The sequence below is a fragment of the Neofelis nebulosa genome, chromosome 9 (assembly GCF_028018385.1).
Source record: "Neofelis nebulosa isolate mNeoNeb1 chromosome 9, mNeoNeb1.pri, whole genome shotgun sequence".
Taxonomy (NCBI): Eukaryota; Metazoa; Chordata; class Mammalia; order Carnivora; family Felidae; genus Neofelis; species Neofelis nebulosa.
The window spans coordinates 135285001-135301786 of NC_080790.1; the positions used below are offsets into that span (position 1 = coordinate 135285001).

At 49.2% G+C, this 16786-nt stretch overlaps 1 protein-coding gene across 1 annotated transcript in view; it reads left to right on the forward strand.

Moving 5' to 3' along the window:
- CASS4 (Cas scaffold protein family member 4) overlaps positions 1–16786 on the forward strand; it is a 38656-nt gene that overhangs the window by 11928 nt on the left and 9942 nt on the right. Inside the window, exon 2 of the mRNA XM_058686027.1 lies at positions 11888–12310. Coding sequence (XP_058542010.1) covers positions 11888–12310 — 423 coding nt within the window. The remainder of the gene's footprint in view (positions 1–11887; positions 12311–16786) is intronic.

Here is a 16786-nt window from a genome sequence, read left to right on the forward strand (position 1 = left end):
ACCTCATTATTTTTAATAGCTGTAGAGTATTCCATTATAAAAGTATATCATTATGTACCAGTAATGACAGTCAAGCTATTTCCTAAATTTTTTTTTAAGTTTATTTATTTATCTTGAGAGACGGAGGGTGAGCAGGGGACGGGCAGAGAGAGAGAGAGAGGGAGAAAGAGAATCCCAAGCAGGCTCCATGCTGTCAGCATGGAGCCTGACGCGGGGCTCGATCCCACGAACCGTGAGATCATGACCTGAGCGGAAATCAAGAGTCGGACGCTTAACCGACTGAGCCACCCAGGTGCCCCTAAGCTATTTTCTGAATTCTTAAGGCAGGATCTAATTCTGATAAATGGCCACACAACTTACACAACTGAGTTAAAATGTAGTTATCAGCTTACCATTCCTGCCCCCAGGGCACACTCTGTTATTTGCTGCTCTGTGAAAATGCACATGCCAACTGGTGGAGTCGGTACCAAGCTCTGCGATTTGTGGGCCAAAAAGGCAGACTCCCGGGTCAAAACTGCCTGTGTTCCATTCTTGGTTCTGTTCCTTGCCCTCTGAGCAACCTTATGCTACTCAATCACCCTCTCTGTGCCTTAATTTTCCCATCTCTCCAACACTAATCACGCTAACTGCTTCATGGGACGGTGAATATCAAGGGAGATCATCAAGGCTAGTTACTTATCGCAGCGCCTGGTGCAGATGTTGAAAAAGTGTCGGCTACCCCATCTATGAGCCATTGGCTGAGTCGTAAACTATGACAGTAACAAGATGCCTGACTCAATATGCGTCCAGAAGATTAAAGGGGAGGGGGCGCCTGGGTGGCTCGGTCGGTTTAGCGGTTAAGCATCCGACTTCGACCCAGGTCATGATCTCGTGGTCCTCAAGTTCAGGCCCCGGGTCGGGCTCTGTGCTGACAGCCCAGAACCTGGAGTCTGTTTCGGATTCTGTGTCTTCCTCTCTCCCTGCCTCTCCCCTGCTCGCACTCTGTCTCCTTCGAAAATAAATAAACATTAAAAAAGAAGAAGAAGGTTAAAGGGGAATTTTTTCTTTGATCAATTACAGGAAATTACTATTAGCTGACACGCCATGTGTAAGAAGAAGGCTGCATTGTTGTGTGGTTTGCAAACTGGGAATCCTTTCCAGACCATCTCTGCTGTAACTCCTTACGAGCCTGTCTACCCTCTCTCCTCTTTCCAGAGGTTACCTCACAGAATGCTGTCGCCCATCAACACCTCTCACAGGAGTATCATGAAGATACTTTGTTTCTTCCTCAGGATTGTCCTTCTTCCTCTGTCTTTCTTCCCTTTTTGGACAGTGTGGGTGGGAAAATGGAGGTGGTAAGGGGATTTTGCTTACGCTCTTGGAAACTTTTTTTTTTTTTTTTTTTTTCAACTTTTTTTTTTTTTTTTTTTTTTTTTTTTTTTTTTTTTTGAGACAGAGAGAGACAGAGCATGAATGGGGGAGGGGCAGAGAGAGAGGGAGACACAGAATCGGAAACAGGCTCCAGGCTCCGAGCCATCAGCCCAGAGCCTGACGCGGGGCTCAAACTCACGGACCGTGAAATCGTGACCTGGCTGAAGTCGGACGCTTAACCGACTGCGCCACCCAGGCGCCCCGCTTTTTTTTTTTTTTTTTTTTTTTAACATAAGTGCTTTTAAAAATGATGGAAAATAAACAGGCACAAACCAACCCACAGCCCGGGTTCTCTCTGCTTTGATCTCTCCAAGCCTGTCTGTGTAGTTACATAGTGTGAAACACTTCCGGTTCATCCAAGGAGAGACGGTTGTCTCTAACAAGGATCAAAGCGCTTTGCTCTGCTCTGGGTCTACGTCTGAGTTTCCGAGTCTGGGCTCAGCTGCGCTGTAGAGATATACAAGAGAAACTTTCACTGATGTGAAGTCAAAGCTCCCACACCCAGGGAAAGCCTTTGTGAACTTCAGGGATTCATACTTTCCATATGTCAAAAGCTTTGAAATATATACACTGTATGCTTTTTTAAAGAGATTGTGGTTTATGTGTTACTATGCCCTCCGGATCCTCAGAGGGGAAGTAGGAACAATTCTGCCACCTTCTCCTAAAGAATTCTTGGAAACAAGTCATAGAACCTATGAGACAGAAGCCAAAATGCTACCTGTGGACATTTTTCAAAGAAGGATTTTAGTAGAAGACAGGTGCCCATCTTACGGGCAATGAGGTTCTATGACATTGTAAGAGCAGGGGTCCAACCGTCACTCGCTGCTCAGGGTTCCTGCCTCATGTACCGTCTCGATCGTTGTCTGGGGCACTCACTTATTTATTGCTTCCTGCTGTGAGCTGGTGACCTTGTGGTACAATTTATGTTCCCAAGGGAATGATGATATGCCGGCTGCTTTGAAAGAAACCATCTCGGGGTCTCTTGTATCCCCGGCTGTGAACCTTTTAGTTTTAGGAATACAGGAGTCCAGGGGGTGGGGATAGCAATTGTGTCAGCTGTGATGCTGATCTGACCCTCGTGAGGGGGGTGGGGAGGAGGAGGCAAGCAGGAAAGGGCAGAGAGACAGAGTCTCAAGTTGCGAGCAGGTGTCTGTTAGTCTTGGCTATAACATAACTGGGCAGGGTCGGGGGCAGGGGTGATTCAGGGCAGATCACCTGTTAAGAGGAGCCCTGCGCTGAGTCAAAATGCTCTAGCCTCCTGCCCATTAACTTTGGCTTCGCAAAGGAAAACAGTGTGGGGCCTCTAAGACCCCAGCAGCGGGCTGGACTCAGCCCCAGAGCGTGTCATGTGGCCCAAGAAGTTATATTCTAAAATCTGTGTGAGCGTGCCAGTCTCCAGCACTCGGCCTGCCTCACTCACACCCACTCCTGCGATCGTGCGAGCCTGCTGCAGCCTACGGATGTCTTTCAAGCAGCTTCTTCTGAAAGTACATGCGTGTAGACTTTAGCGGATCAGAGCAAGAGGTTGACTTGGCTTTGGAGAGGCCATTCGGGCTCAGGAGTCAGGCACACTTGAGTTTGACTCCCCTCTGCCACCGCGGGCTGCTGGGTGACCTGAGGCGGGCCATGTGATCTCTCCTGGGCTCAGGCACACGCCGCTCTGAAATGAGGTAGACCCGCAGACAGCATCTCCCAGGGTCCCCTGTCCTGCCCTAGCGCTCCGAGTTTCTGCCGCTTCGCTCTTCCAAGCGAACTAAAGAAAAGAAAAACGGAGAGCAGAGCAGAAAGGCAAGCCGGGCTCTTGCAGGGTCTCAAGCTGTGTCCGCCTTCCTGGTCCAGAGAGTGATGAGCGGTGAAGAAGCATGGAAATGAAGCTTCGGCAGGTGGCATCTCTGTAGGCTCGTCTCAACCGGTTCCGCTTAGACTGGTTGCTGCTGCTGCTGCCTCTCTGTGCCGCTGCAGAAGACAGAAAGTACACGCACCAACTGTCTCCATCTGCTTCTCGTTTCCCCGGCCCAGACTGCGTCCCTCCCCCCTTCTCCGGCACTTGTGATCCTGCCCTGTTTTCAAGACTCGCCTCAAAGACCGCCTGCCATCCTTCACTACCTCCTCCCTACAGCTATCCTAAATCCAGCCCGCCCCCCATCTCCCACCCGGACTGGGTGACTGGCTTCGATGAGGCTCTTTGGCCTCCCCGTAGCCCCCCACCAATCCCTTTCACCCAGCTAGCCGATATACAGGCAGCAGCCAGTAGGGAATCAAGCCCCACATGCCTTGTTTACTTCTCTCCAGCCAGTTCATCTTTCAGTTCCTCTGGCCCACCACACACACACACACACACACACACACACACACTCCGTCACTCCAGCCCTCACACATTTCTCTTCCCCTGCCTCGATGATCGTCCTCCCCCCACCCCCGTCGAGATCTGACTAACTCCTACTCACCCCCAGAGCACGCCCCCCCTTTCTCCCTACCCCAATAATATTTCTCACCACTTCCTGTACTTTCCATCATTGCCCTTAAGAGAAGTAGAAACCCTATATCGATTTCTGTGAAAATCTGATGGGAGTTGATCTCCTCTGCTGTAACATGCGTTGGCGTAAGATCAGGCTCTGCTCTGTCTCCAGCAGAGCCCTGGGCGTATAGTAAATGCTTAACACAATCTTCGCGAACAAATGCACGAATGCCTGAACGAACAACGTCCCAGATTTCTCCAGTTGTAGCTAACTACTCTCCCAGCTCATTGCCGATTCAACATAGATTAACGCATTGCATCTGGCAGCCGTGTGAAGGTCTCCCAGAAAGGGAATCGTATTGTCTGCCTTTTTGTTTCTTTCTTTTTTTTTTTTAATTTTTTTTTAACGTTTATTTATTTTTGAGACAGAGAGAGACAGAGCATAAACGGGGGAGGGTCAGAGAGAGAGGGAGACACAGAATCGGAAACAGGCTCCAGGCTCTGAGCTGTCAGCACAGAGCCCGACGCGGGGCTTGAACTCATAAACCCCGAGATCATGACCTGAGCCGAAGTCGGACGCTTCACCGACTGAGCCACCCAGGCGCCCCATTTTGTTTCTTTCTTCCAAGTGCACATTCATTTTCCTTGCCCCTCTTCCAGCTGCCGCACGAAGAAGGGCATTTGAGGGAAATGCCCCTTTTGGAGACTAGTTAGCACCGTTTCTTCCACGGAAGAGTGTTCTGGGCAGGAGGCATAGCAAGGGCAAAGGTCCTGAGGTGGACGTAAGCTTAGCGCATCTGGGAGAAGTAAGAAACCAACGTGGCCGAAGGAAAATTAATGGGTGGAGGGGGGGGGCTACGGGGGCGATCAGGCAGAGAGTGTAGATTTTGTTCCAAGTGTATGTCTAAGCAATTGGAGGTTTTTAAACCAGAAACCAACATGATCTGATTTGTGTATGTAAATATTTATGCATATGAATGTCTGGAGAATGGATTGTAAGGGGAATGCGCAATAATAGATGTGAGGAGAGCAGTTAGAAGCTAAGTGACCTTAGACAAGTCATTTCACCCCCCTGAGCCTCAGTTTCCTCCTCTGTAAAATGAGGACAAGAAAAGCCACCTCTGAGGCTTCTAAGATTTCAGTGATATGACTGCAGTTCCCCCAACACAGAATAAGGCCCCATTCAATATAGTCCACGGTTTTCTTTTTTAAAAAATATTTATTTTTGAGAGAGAGAGAGAACCCACAAGTGGCGGGGGGGGGGTGCAGAAAGAGAGAGGAGCGAAGGATCCAAAGTCAGCTCCCCACCGTCAGCACAGAGCCGGATGCGGAGCTTGAACTTGGGAACCTTGAGGTCATGATCTGAGCTAAAGTCAGACACTTAACCGACTGAGCCTCCCAGGTGCCCCGATATAGTCTACTGTTTTCTAGGTGAAGAAAGACCCCCCAAGGTTCCTCTCTGGTGTTTAATTCTTCCTTTGGAACAGAAACTTTGATACGCTTTGTTATTCAAACTCTGAGACATCAGTGGATTGCATGAGGTGTCCAGAGACTCCCTGCCAATTGTAACGAAATCTCGTGCAGAAGGGCATCCCGTGACAGCAGCACACGTAGGATTTTCCTTTGCTGGGAGGTTACATCCTGTAAGGTACGCGCGTTTGCAGACAGCAGGCTGGAAGCATGAAGTAAACCTTGTCTCCGGAGTTAGACCGGGGCTGTCCATCGTGGACCGCCGTGGGTGCCCGTGGGTGGGTGATCATACAAGCCCACTGTGCTCTGGAAGATAATCCACTGCCTTTCACAATAGGCAAGTGCATCATCCACGCTGGTGCCAGTCGGGACACTCCCCAGCAGCTGCCCAAACGCAGCAACTGCTCCGTCTGGACATACACACAATCTTCTTTCCAGACAGACGCGAGCACATCTCAGACGACCAGCTTTCTCTTTTCCGGACGCATCAAGCAGGTTTCATGAGATTGTGATGATGGGTTAGAGACTGTGTTGTTGTTGTTGTTGTTGTTGTTGTTGTTGTTGTTTTTCTTGCCAGTGTGGACAGTTGAAGTATAATTTTCAGGAAGGTAAAATCATGACCCTCATGCAAACAAAACGAACTCCTGTCAAAGGTTTCATTAAACGGATTAATGAATGAGAGAACCACTAGAATGTGAAAACTAGGTCAAAGAGCATTTGAGAATCTAGGTATTTGTAGGCAATTCAGTAAAGGAATATTAAGGGGTGCCTGGGTGGCTCGGTTGAGTGTCCAATCTCGGCTCCGGTCGTGATCTCATGGTTCGTGAGTTTGAGCCCCGCGTCAGGCTCTCTGCTGTCCCTGCGGAGCCCGCTCCGGGTCCTCTGTCGCCCTCTCTCTTTGCCCCTCCCCGGCACGCGCTCTCTCTCTCTCTCTTTCAAAAACAAATAAACACTTTTTAAAAAATAAAGGAATACTAAGAAGGGATTGCAGGGCTCGTTCTAAATCCAGTGAAAGTCTGACAAAGTATTACACCGCTAACTTTCAAGTTCTTTTCTTACCATACAGAGATGATTCGCCTCTTTAGGAAAAAAATCTACAAAGTAGCACGGAGCTTCACTCAATCCTGGCCTTTAATCCATCCTCTTTATGAGGCTCTAAAACTGTGTTCCCTCTAAATGCTTCATCTCTGCCAGCTTCTCCGAGCTGAGCACCCACATTCACTGGAAATGCGCTTAGAACACATTTGCGGGACAGGAATTGAGTGTGCAGATTAGCAAGGTCCTGCAGCCCATTTTCTGGACATCTCAGTGGTCGTTTTCACCGAAAGCCGCCTGAGAGGCTGGGCAGAGAGTCACGCAGAGCATCCTTTTTGACCCTAGTCTAGACAGAAACAGGGACTCTCATCTTGGTGCTGTCTCTCTATCTCCCGAAGACTTGAACACAGGTACATTACGCTACTCGTCCTTATCTACCCACTAACTCAACAAGCAGACGATGAGCACCTACCAGGTGCCAGAAGCCGGGGATGCGGCGAGAGCCAGGGAGATGTGCTCTCTTGGAGCCTGTGCCCAGACACAGACGCCAAATAGATGATCACCGATTTAATGAATTACATGTGAAGGTCGTCAGTACGGACCTGGAAGCGCATTGAGCAAAAAAAAAATGGAGAGAACTAGGTGGGTCTGGGAGAGTCTGAGCGTGAAGAAAGCCTTCGGCGAGGAAGAGACGTCTAAGACGCGTCTAGAAAGATGAGCGGGTCTCACTGGGCACAAAGCTGCTGACTATTTGGGGTGGAGGGTGTAGCCTGTGTGAAGGACTCAGGCCCCACAAAGGGCGGGGTGTGTGGGGCGATGAGGAACTGATACCCTGAGCCTTGGAAATGTAGGCGAGAGTGGAATTGCGTAGGGCCCTGAGGGTTTGGGCAGAGTTGGGGCTACACGGGAGCCCCAGAAGGTTCACAGAGCGGACCATCCCATGATCAAAACTGGTATCCCCGAACTCAAGCATGGGGAACGGTGCCGTACCTCGTGAACATTGAGCCAAGGATGGCCGCGCTTGGGAAGGAATAAGTGACCGGCTAAGGGGACACTGCGTGGGTCTCACCCCCAGAAGGCAAGCGGTGTTTATTAGCCCTAACTGGGCTCTCTGCTTTTCAGTGTCACCCCGTAAACTCACTCTGCCTCCAACCAGTAGGATTTGCACCATCCCTCTCAGGTGAGCGTTTCGGTTCACCACGGATGGGAGAGGAGATGCCCACAGGCAGGGATGCCCTTCACAACACACATGCCCGTAACGCTGTGGAACCGTGTTCCCTCTTTTAAAAATGAGTTGGAGGGGCGCCTGGGTGGCTCAGTCTGTTAAGCATCTGACTTCGGCTCAGGGCATGATCTCGTGGTTTGTGAGTTCCGGCCCTGCGTCAGGCTCTGTACTGATGGCTCGGAGCCTGGAGCCTGCTTTAGATTCTGTGTCTCCCTCTCTCTCTGCCCCTCCCCTGCTCGCGCTCTGTCTCTGCTTCTCAAAAATGAATAAACATTTACAAATTTTTTTAATTAAAAAAAAATAAGTTGGAGCACCTGGGTAGGCTCAGTTGGTTGAGCATCCCAACTCGGCGCAGGTCATGATCTCACAGTTCCTGAGTTCGAGCCCCTCGCTGGGCTCTCTGCTGTCAGTGTAGAACCCGCTTCAGATCTTCTGTCCCCCTCTCTTTCTACCCCTTCCCTGCTTGTGCTCTCTCTCTCTCTCTCTCTCTCTCTCTCTCTCTCTCTCTCTCTCTCTCAAAGACAATACATCTTTGAAAAATAAATTTTAAATGAAATGAGTTAATGGTGGAGTGTAGCGGGGAGGTGACCCCTTCCCAAGTTATCCACTCACAGGGGCATGAAGGCTGTAGCCAATTCTATAGTTTTCAGTAGTCTGGGCATTTCCAAGAATGTGTTACAAAAACATTTCAAGTTTCCATGACAAAGATTTTAAAACAAACACAGCATCGAACAAAGAACTCATGCGCAGGTCATGGGGTGTGAGGAAATGGGCAGTCTCACACCGGGGGTGGGGGGGGGGGGGGTCGGGGGGAGTATAAATGGGTCAGCCATGCCTGAGGGCAGTGAGGGAAGGAGGAGCCCCAATGACCGCCCTGCCAACTTCCCACCTAGAAATTTCTCTGGGGAAATAAATAAGGAGGGTTGCAGATATTTAGATATGAAGATGATCATCTTAGCGTTGTCATAGCTAAAAACTGGAATTAGCTAAAATGTCCCAGAACCTGAGGGGAAGGCATGATTCGTCCTTACAAGGGAAAACAGGACTGCTATTTAGAAGGATACTGAACAGGGGCGCCTGGGTGGCTCAGTCAGTTGAGCGTCCAGCTTCAGCTCAGGTCATGATCTCACAGTATGTGGGTTCGAGCCCCGCGTCAGGCTCTGTGCTGACAGCTCAGAGCCTGGAGCCTGCTTCAGATTCTGGGTCCCCCTCCCCTGCTTGTGCCCTCTTTCTCTCTCTCTCTCATATAAATAAGCATTAAATATAGATAGATAGATAGATAAATAGATACTGAAGAAAGTAATTTATTAACACAAAGATGTTCATAATCTATTATTAGTGGGAAAAAAAGATTGTAGCATACGATCCCGTTAAGTTTTAAAAATGTAACTGACTTGGGGGGCCTGGGTGGCTCAGTTGGCTAAGCATCCGACTTTGGCTCAGGTCATGATTTCACAGTTTGTGGGTTCGAGCCCCACATCAGGCTCTGTGCCAACGGCTCAGAGCCTGGAGCCTGCTTCAGATTCTGTGTCTCCCTCTCTCTCTGACCTTCCCCTGTTCTGTCTCTATCTGTCAAAAATAAACATTAAAAAAATTAAAAAAAAATTTTTTTTAATGTTTATTTATTTTTGACAGAGAGAGAGAGAGAGAGAGAGAGAGCATGAGCAGGGGAGGGGCAGAGAGAGAGGCTTAACGTGGGGCTCGAACTCACAGACCGTGAGATCATGACCTGAGCCGAAGTCGGACCCTCAACCGACTGAGCCACCCAGGCGCCCCTAAAAAATTTTTTTAATTCAACTGACATGCGATGCCTGGAGGACTCAGTCAATTGAGCATCCGACTCTTGATTCTGGCTCAGGTTATGATCTCACAATTGTGGGATCAAGCCCCCCACATTGGACTCCAGGCTGGGTATGGAGCCTACTTGAGATTCTCTCTCTCTCTCTCTCTCTCACTCTCTCTCTCTCTCTCTCTCTCCCCCCTTCTCTCTCTGCCCCTCTGTCATGTGCTTTCTAAATTAATTAATTAAAGGAAATACGACTGACTCTAGGTGCATATATATGAACAAATGTGCACAAGATGTCAGGTCATGAACCAAAGAAGTGACAGTGGTTACCTGTGGCAGCCATTTATGTTCCCTTCTATTTGCTTATCACTATTTTATACCCCCTCTGTAATGAATTTTTATTTCTTTGCAGTAAGAAGAAAGTTCCATGCACAAAAATTGTTCGTAATCCCCTTGGATCTCAATCGCAGGAGATTTCACGTGGGACTTCTCAGTGCCTATTTGTCTGCATTGTACTTACTGCTTCTCAGATACATACACGTGTCACAGTGTTTCTCTAAATCCATACTGACCTGACTGTGTGTTTAAGGTGATGCTTTTTAGCAGTTGGACATCCAATTCCATTTTTGTAACAGAAAAACTTTATGCAAAAAAAAAAAAAAAGGCCACACTTCTTCACAAACATAATGGGATCGTTGGTCATTTTTGCTTTGTTTTATTTGTAAATTGCATGTACTAGGAGCTAACAAGCATCAAAAGTATAATTAACTAAATTTAATTGAAGAAAGAAAAAAGCACCTGGAAGGATAAATACTTAAAATGGTATGAAAAGTTACCTCTGAGTGGTGGGATTATGGGTAATTTTCACAGATTTCTTTTTTTCTTCTCTGTATTTCCCAATTTCTCTGTGTTAAGTGTGCACTAATATAGGAACAGGTGATTCCATTAAGCCCCACAGAAACAAGTCGCCTTCATTTAATTCGGCAGAAAGTTCAAATAAGAAGGAGGTTTGCTTACCCATTGCTGCCATTGCTACGAGGTGATTTTCCTTTGAGGGTCAGGGGGTGAACAGAAAGAGCATGAGTTCTGAGAATTAGGGAGACTGGGTTTTGATCCTGGCTGCGTGACCACAGATAGACCGTTCCTTAACCGCTGTGTCTCTGCTTCCTCACTCACCAATTAGTGAACATTTGCCGAGCATCTCCTATGCACCTGAGTGTGTGCTCGATGCTGGGGACAGAGCAGCAAATAGGTGGGCTATGGTCCCGGTAGTCACAAAACTTCCAGTCCAATCCAGGAGAAAGATAATAAGGATCAGACAGAGGGCGCTGTTATCGCTAGGACAGTAACCGCCAACCTCTACAGAGCGCCAACTGACTGCCAGGCACTGTTCAGTGAGCTTTGCGTACATAACAACCCATTGAATTCTTACCCCTACCCCGGGAGATATTAACATTAGTCCCATTTTACAGACCAGGAAACTGAGGCCCAGAGAGAGTAGCGAATTTGCTCCAAGGCACACAGCTAAGAAGTGGCAGGGTCAGGATTTCCACTCAGCTATGTGTTGGCTGCACTCACGCACAAAGGTCATGGCCGTCACGAATTAAAACAGTGGCTGTTGGTGGGAATGCAAACTGGTGCAGCCGCTCTGGAAAACAGTGTGGAGGTTCCTCAAAAAATTAAAAATAGACCTACCCTATGACCCAGCAATAGCACTGCTAGGAATTTACCCAAGGGGTACAGGAGTGCTGACGCATAGGGGCACTTTTACCCCAATGTTTATAGCAGCACTCTCAACAATGGCCGAATTATGGAAGGACCCTAAATGTCCATCAACTGATGAATGGATAAAGACGTTGTGGTTTATATACACAATGGAGTACTACGTGGCAATGAGAAAGAATGAAATCTGGCCCTTTGTAGCAACGTGGATGGAACTGGAGAGTGTGATGCTAAGTGAAATAAGCCATACAGAGAAAGACAGATGCCATATGGTTTCACTCTTATGTGGATCCTGAGAAACTTGACAGAAACCCATGGGGGAGGGGAAGGAAAAAAAAAAAGAGGTTAGAGTGGGAGAGAGCCAAAGCATGAGAGACTCTTAAAAACTGAGAACAAACTGAGGGTTGATGGGGGGTGGGAGGGAGGGAAAAGTGGGTGATGGGCATCGAGGAGGGCACCTATTGGGATGAGCACTGGGTGTTGTATGGAAACCAATTTGGCAATAAATTTCATATATTAAAAAAAACAACAAAAACCCGAATTAAAACAGTGCGATGAGAGTACGTTTGGGACACTCCACAAGTTAGACTTCCCTGAGGATATGACCTTTCACCGGACCCCCAAAGGGGAGGCAGGACTAAATCAGGCAGAGAGCAGGGCCGAGAGCCTGTGGGGTGGTGGAAACCCACGAATGCGCCCTAGTGTTTCTCAGCCGGCAGTGTGGGTAGAATGGTTTTCGGCCACAGAAATGACGATGAATTCTTTCTCCTCCCGCCCCCAGACCCTCCTGGCCAGAGCACTCTATGACAACCACCCAGACTCCTTCTACGAGCTGGCTTTCTGCAGAGGAGACATCTTGACCATTCTAGAACAAAATGTGCCAGAAAGCGAGGGCTGGTGGAAGTGTCTGCTCCACGGGCGGCAAGGTCTGGCCCCTGCCAACCGCCTCCAACTGCTCCCTGAGGTCCCCGCAGACAGGCCCTGCCCCCCCTCCCTGAGAGGCCCGGGGGAAGCCCTCACCAGCTCCAAGGAGACCTACCAGGTGCCCACCCTGCTCAAGCCCCCGACTCCAGGCCCCGTCTACGAGCACATGAAGAGCTGGGTGGAGGGGCCCCCAGCCACCACCGCCCAAGTCTACGAACTCCCTGCCCCGCCCTCCAGAACCGGAATCATCTGTGAAAAGACCCTAAGCTTTCCGCAACAGGTATGCGTGTTTCCAAGTAAAACAGGTGGGGCAAAGGGTGTGTAAACTCAGGCAGGGGCTTCCCTCTGCCTTGAGTTCTTGGCGTCCTTCAGGAGATTAAATGTGCAAAGTGGGGACCTAAACCAGGCGTGATCCAGTGAACTTGTATTTGGCCCCCACTTCAGCTAGCACTGATATTCTCGACACCCCGGTGATTCCCTCGCTCTCCAAGACATCCATGCTTTACAGGAAATCAAATGTTGAGTGCACCTGCTCACAAAAGTATTATGGATTTTCCCGGCACTAGGATGGGTTCAGGGGCGAGAAATTACTCAACAGGCTTAACATCTACACTCCCTTCAACCAAGAAACTTGACTCCCAGAATTGCTACAGAACTACACACGAAGGCAAAGCTATATCTGGATGAGGAGGCCATGACCATTGTAGCATTTTTTGTTATAGGGAAGAATCAAAGATGCCTAAACGTTTGTCGATGGGGAGATTGGATGGGGAGATTGGTTACATAAGTTTTGGCATACCTCTGCAACATATTAGGCATGTGCGAAAAAAAGATGGAATCGTTCTTGGAGGCAAAAAAGAGCCATTTAAACAAAAATCAACCAAAAACCAAAATGACCCGTGTGTATGTATGTGTGCATGCTCACACATTGAAAGACCACACACCGGGGCGCCTGGGTGGCTCAGTGGTTAAGCATCCCATTTCAGCTCAGGTCATGATCTCACGGTTTGTGAGTTTGAGCCCCACATCAGGCTCTGTGCTGACAGCTCAGAGCCTGAGGCCTGCTTTGGACTCTGTGTCTCCCTTTCTCTCTGCCCCTCCCCTGCTCACGCTGTGTCTCTCTCTCCTTCAAAAATAAATTTAAAATATTTTAAAAGAGAAAAGAAAGAAAGAAAGAAAGAAAGAAAGAAAGAAAGAAAGAAAGAAAGAAAGAAAGAAAGAAAGAAAGAAAACACACACCAACAGTGGTTCCTCTTTGGAAGTGGAATTGGTTAAGGAGAAAGTGAAAGAAGGCGTCCAGCAGGGACCTTTATTTCATTCACTCCTGTGTCCCCAGCACCTGGGACTGTGACTCCCATAGGTTGGTACTCAGTAAATATACAATGAGCAGAGAGATCAGAAAATGGATTTGTGTGTTATATATGGCCTGTATGACAACTGCGATTTTAAAAAATAGCACTTAAAAAACAGAGGAAAAGAAGCATTAGGTAAATGCAGAATAAAAACTTTTTTTAAGAAGGAAAGCAATTTAAAAATCTTTTTAATGTTTATTTTTGAGAGAGGGAGAGACAGAGTGTGAGTGGGAGGGGCAGAGAGAGAGAGAGAGGGAGACAGAATCTTTGGCTCCAGGCTCTGAGCCATCAGCACAGAGCCCGATGCGGGGCCCGAACCCGCGAACTATGAGATCATGACCTGAGCCGAGGTCGGACGCTTAAGTGACTGAGCCACCCAGGCGCCCCGGAATAAAAGCAATTTAGAGAAGAAAGGAGAAAAACAGCGTATCGTTTTCCCCCAGCCCCAGGCCTTGATGAGGGGCTAGGCGTGCAGAACACATCTGCACGGTCTTCAGCCACTGTGGGCGTTTCCCGCATTGTATGCTTTGCTCTCGGCTCAAAGGACACTTCCCACCTGGCCAGAGCTCTGGGCAGGGGTCCTGGCTAAGTGTGTGTCCAGGAAGGACTCTCCCCCTGGTGTGCTTGCTGGGGGCCCTGGGAAGTTTCCACTAACCACCCAGGCCCCCTCCACACCACTTCCAGTGACCTCTTCAAACGGAAAGGTGTTGGTTTCTTAAAATATTTTGAATAGCTCAGAGGTTCTAACCCCCCGGGCTGCCAGGCGGAGGACCAGACTGCCTTTACACGGAACACCTGCCACCCAGGGGCGCTGGCTCCAAACCCCAGAAGGACACTGCTCGAACCTACTGTGACAGCCCCTTTCCCTGGAACAGCTGGTCCGCGTCGAAGCCTGGCATGTTCAGCTGCTGTCTGAGCAGCTGACTCAGAGTAGGGCCACGGTGTTGTTCCTCCGAGAACGAGTGGCCTTTGCCGAAGGCAAAGTTTGATTGGAGTCCCCCCCTCTCCCCCCGTAAAAGGCAAACAGGTGTGATGACTGTTGTTGACCAGGTACCCCGAGTGCCCGAGCCAGTCCAGGCTCCTCCAAGTTCAACGTTTGTTACGTGAATGAAGAGACCGGGGACAACATGGCACCTCATGACCGTGGACGTAACTTCTAGACTGGCGCTGTGATAAACAGAAAAGGGTCAGAGACTTGTCCTTACCATGAAGCGTGTCCGTGATTGGAGCCCTCGCTCGTGTGAGGCTGTGGCCGTTGACAGAAACCACAGCCACCAAAGGGGAATTCAGAAACCCGGGGCCCTTGGCCACTCGAGCAGGCTTTCTTAAGGTGGCCCCAGTAAAGCACCTGGGGAACTTTCCTGCCTTTTTCTCCTGCTTAAGTTGGAGAAACAGCAGTCCGGAGTCACCTGGCTGGGTCACCGGGCTTCTGGGGCAGCCACGGCCGTGCTGGGAGAGTGGACACGTCCCAACACCCTGTTTACCTGTCTGGCCCTGCCGTGTCTCAGTTCTCCTCGAGTTGTGCCTTCTGGTGATTCTAAGTAATTCCACTGTCTCTTCTGCTACGAGAAGGAAGGAGCTAGAAGAAATGGATGACAACCAGTTGGGAATCTTCTGATCCGTGGAAAAGGCAGACCTCTCTGCGCCGCTCATGTAATAACCTGGGAGTTAGCCTGACTCCGCGGCGGCCGGGGAAATGCATTCTGGGTGGAGCACTGGTTTATAGAATTAGGCAGGTCCAGCTGCTAGCTGGGAGCTGTTTTCCCACGGGCTTGGAACTGGCAGGTGGCCCACCTCACAGACTCCCCTCATCCCTGTGCCAACTGTCCCTAGGTTAAGCTTGGCCAAAAGTCAAAAACCAAGAAGGTGAAAATAGGTCACCTTTCTCAAGTCCACTGACCCAGGACCCTACATGTCAGAATCAGACATCTCTATGGCTGGGAGAGACCTCTGTGGATCTGGGGAACAACTCTTCATTTTACAGATGAGAACGTTAGTTTCCAGGGAGGTGAAATGGCCCAGCCAGGGTCCCAGGGTGTCGAATACCAGAGACTGAAGCTTCCTCGTGCCCGTGTGGGGCTGACTCTGCCCCTAGACTTTGAATGCCCTTGCTCTCCGTTTTCCTGACTCTGTGGCTGACACTGGTCTTTGCAGTTAGGTTGTATTTTTTTTTTTTAGTTTATTTATTTATTTTTGAGAGAGAGAGAGCGCGCGCGAGGGTAAAGAATGATTGGGGGAAGGGCAGAGACACAGGGGAACCGAGGATCCGAAGCAGGGTCCGTGCAGACAGCAAAAAGCCAGATGGGGAGCTCAAACTCACAAACCGTGAGACCGTGACCTGAGCGAAAGTCAGACGCTTAACCGACTGAACCACCCAGGTGCCCCCGCAATAAGCTTTTTATTGAGATTAATCTACAGATCCTCAGGGTACCTCTTAGTCACTAGTATCCATATCAAGAAATAGAACGAAACTAGCACCTCATGAGCCCCCCTCCCACCTTCTGTGAGTCACTTCCTCCAGGGTAACCACTATCTTGAGCTTTGTTTTACTTTTTATTCCAACTTCCTTAATATAATATCCTAGCCCGACTTTTTTTTTTTTTTTAATCACCATACAAAAAACACATCTGATGTTGGTTTGAATTCAGAAAGGGGAATCTTTCATATTTCAAGTGAAAAGGGTCCAACTTCCTGGTGGAATCACTCTCAGACCCACTAGTTCCCAAACTGGAGTTTCCATCTGTCCCCCCAAACCTTTCGAAACCATATTTCTCAAACATGTTCCTTAATTGATTGCCATCTTGAACCCATGTTTTCCAAGAAACACGGGCGTTTGTGAACCAGGTTCCTCTACCTGAAACTCTACGTGCAGGAAAATCCCTTTGTCCTCTGCAGGTGGTCTTCAAGGCATGTGTGACCCACAGAGGCAGCTACATAAATAAAATGGGGCTTGGGGCCACAGGGAGTCGTAGGAAATGGAAGTGCATTTGGAAAAGCTCTGTGGTAGGGGAGAGCTTGGGGTGTTAGAATAAGTGGGAGCAGGAGGAAGAAAGAGTGGAGGTGATGGCGGATGGCATGGCTGGGGACACACCACGCGTGGTCCCTGGGGTTGGATGGGGCAGGCCTGTGGGATATTGGATTCAACCCAGACTGCGGTGGAGAACCACCGTCCTAAACCAATCAGCCTGAGACTGACAGGGACAAAGTCAGGTTCATTGCCCACCGGAGAGAGAGGGGTCACGTCGCATAGGGACCTCGGGGCATCTCACAAACAGAAGAAGGTAGCATACCTCGTGATGAGGTTGGGGAAAGGTGGGGTTTAGCGTAAACAAAGCCTGTCTTGATAGGCTCTAAGCAAAACAGGGCAGTGTCTCAAGGGTCGGCATCAGCCCAGACTGCAAAGC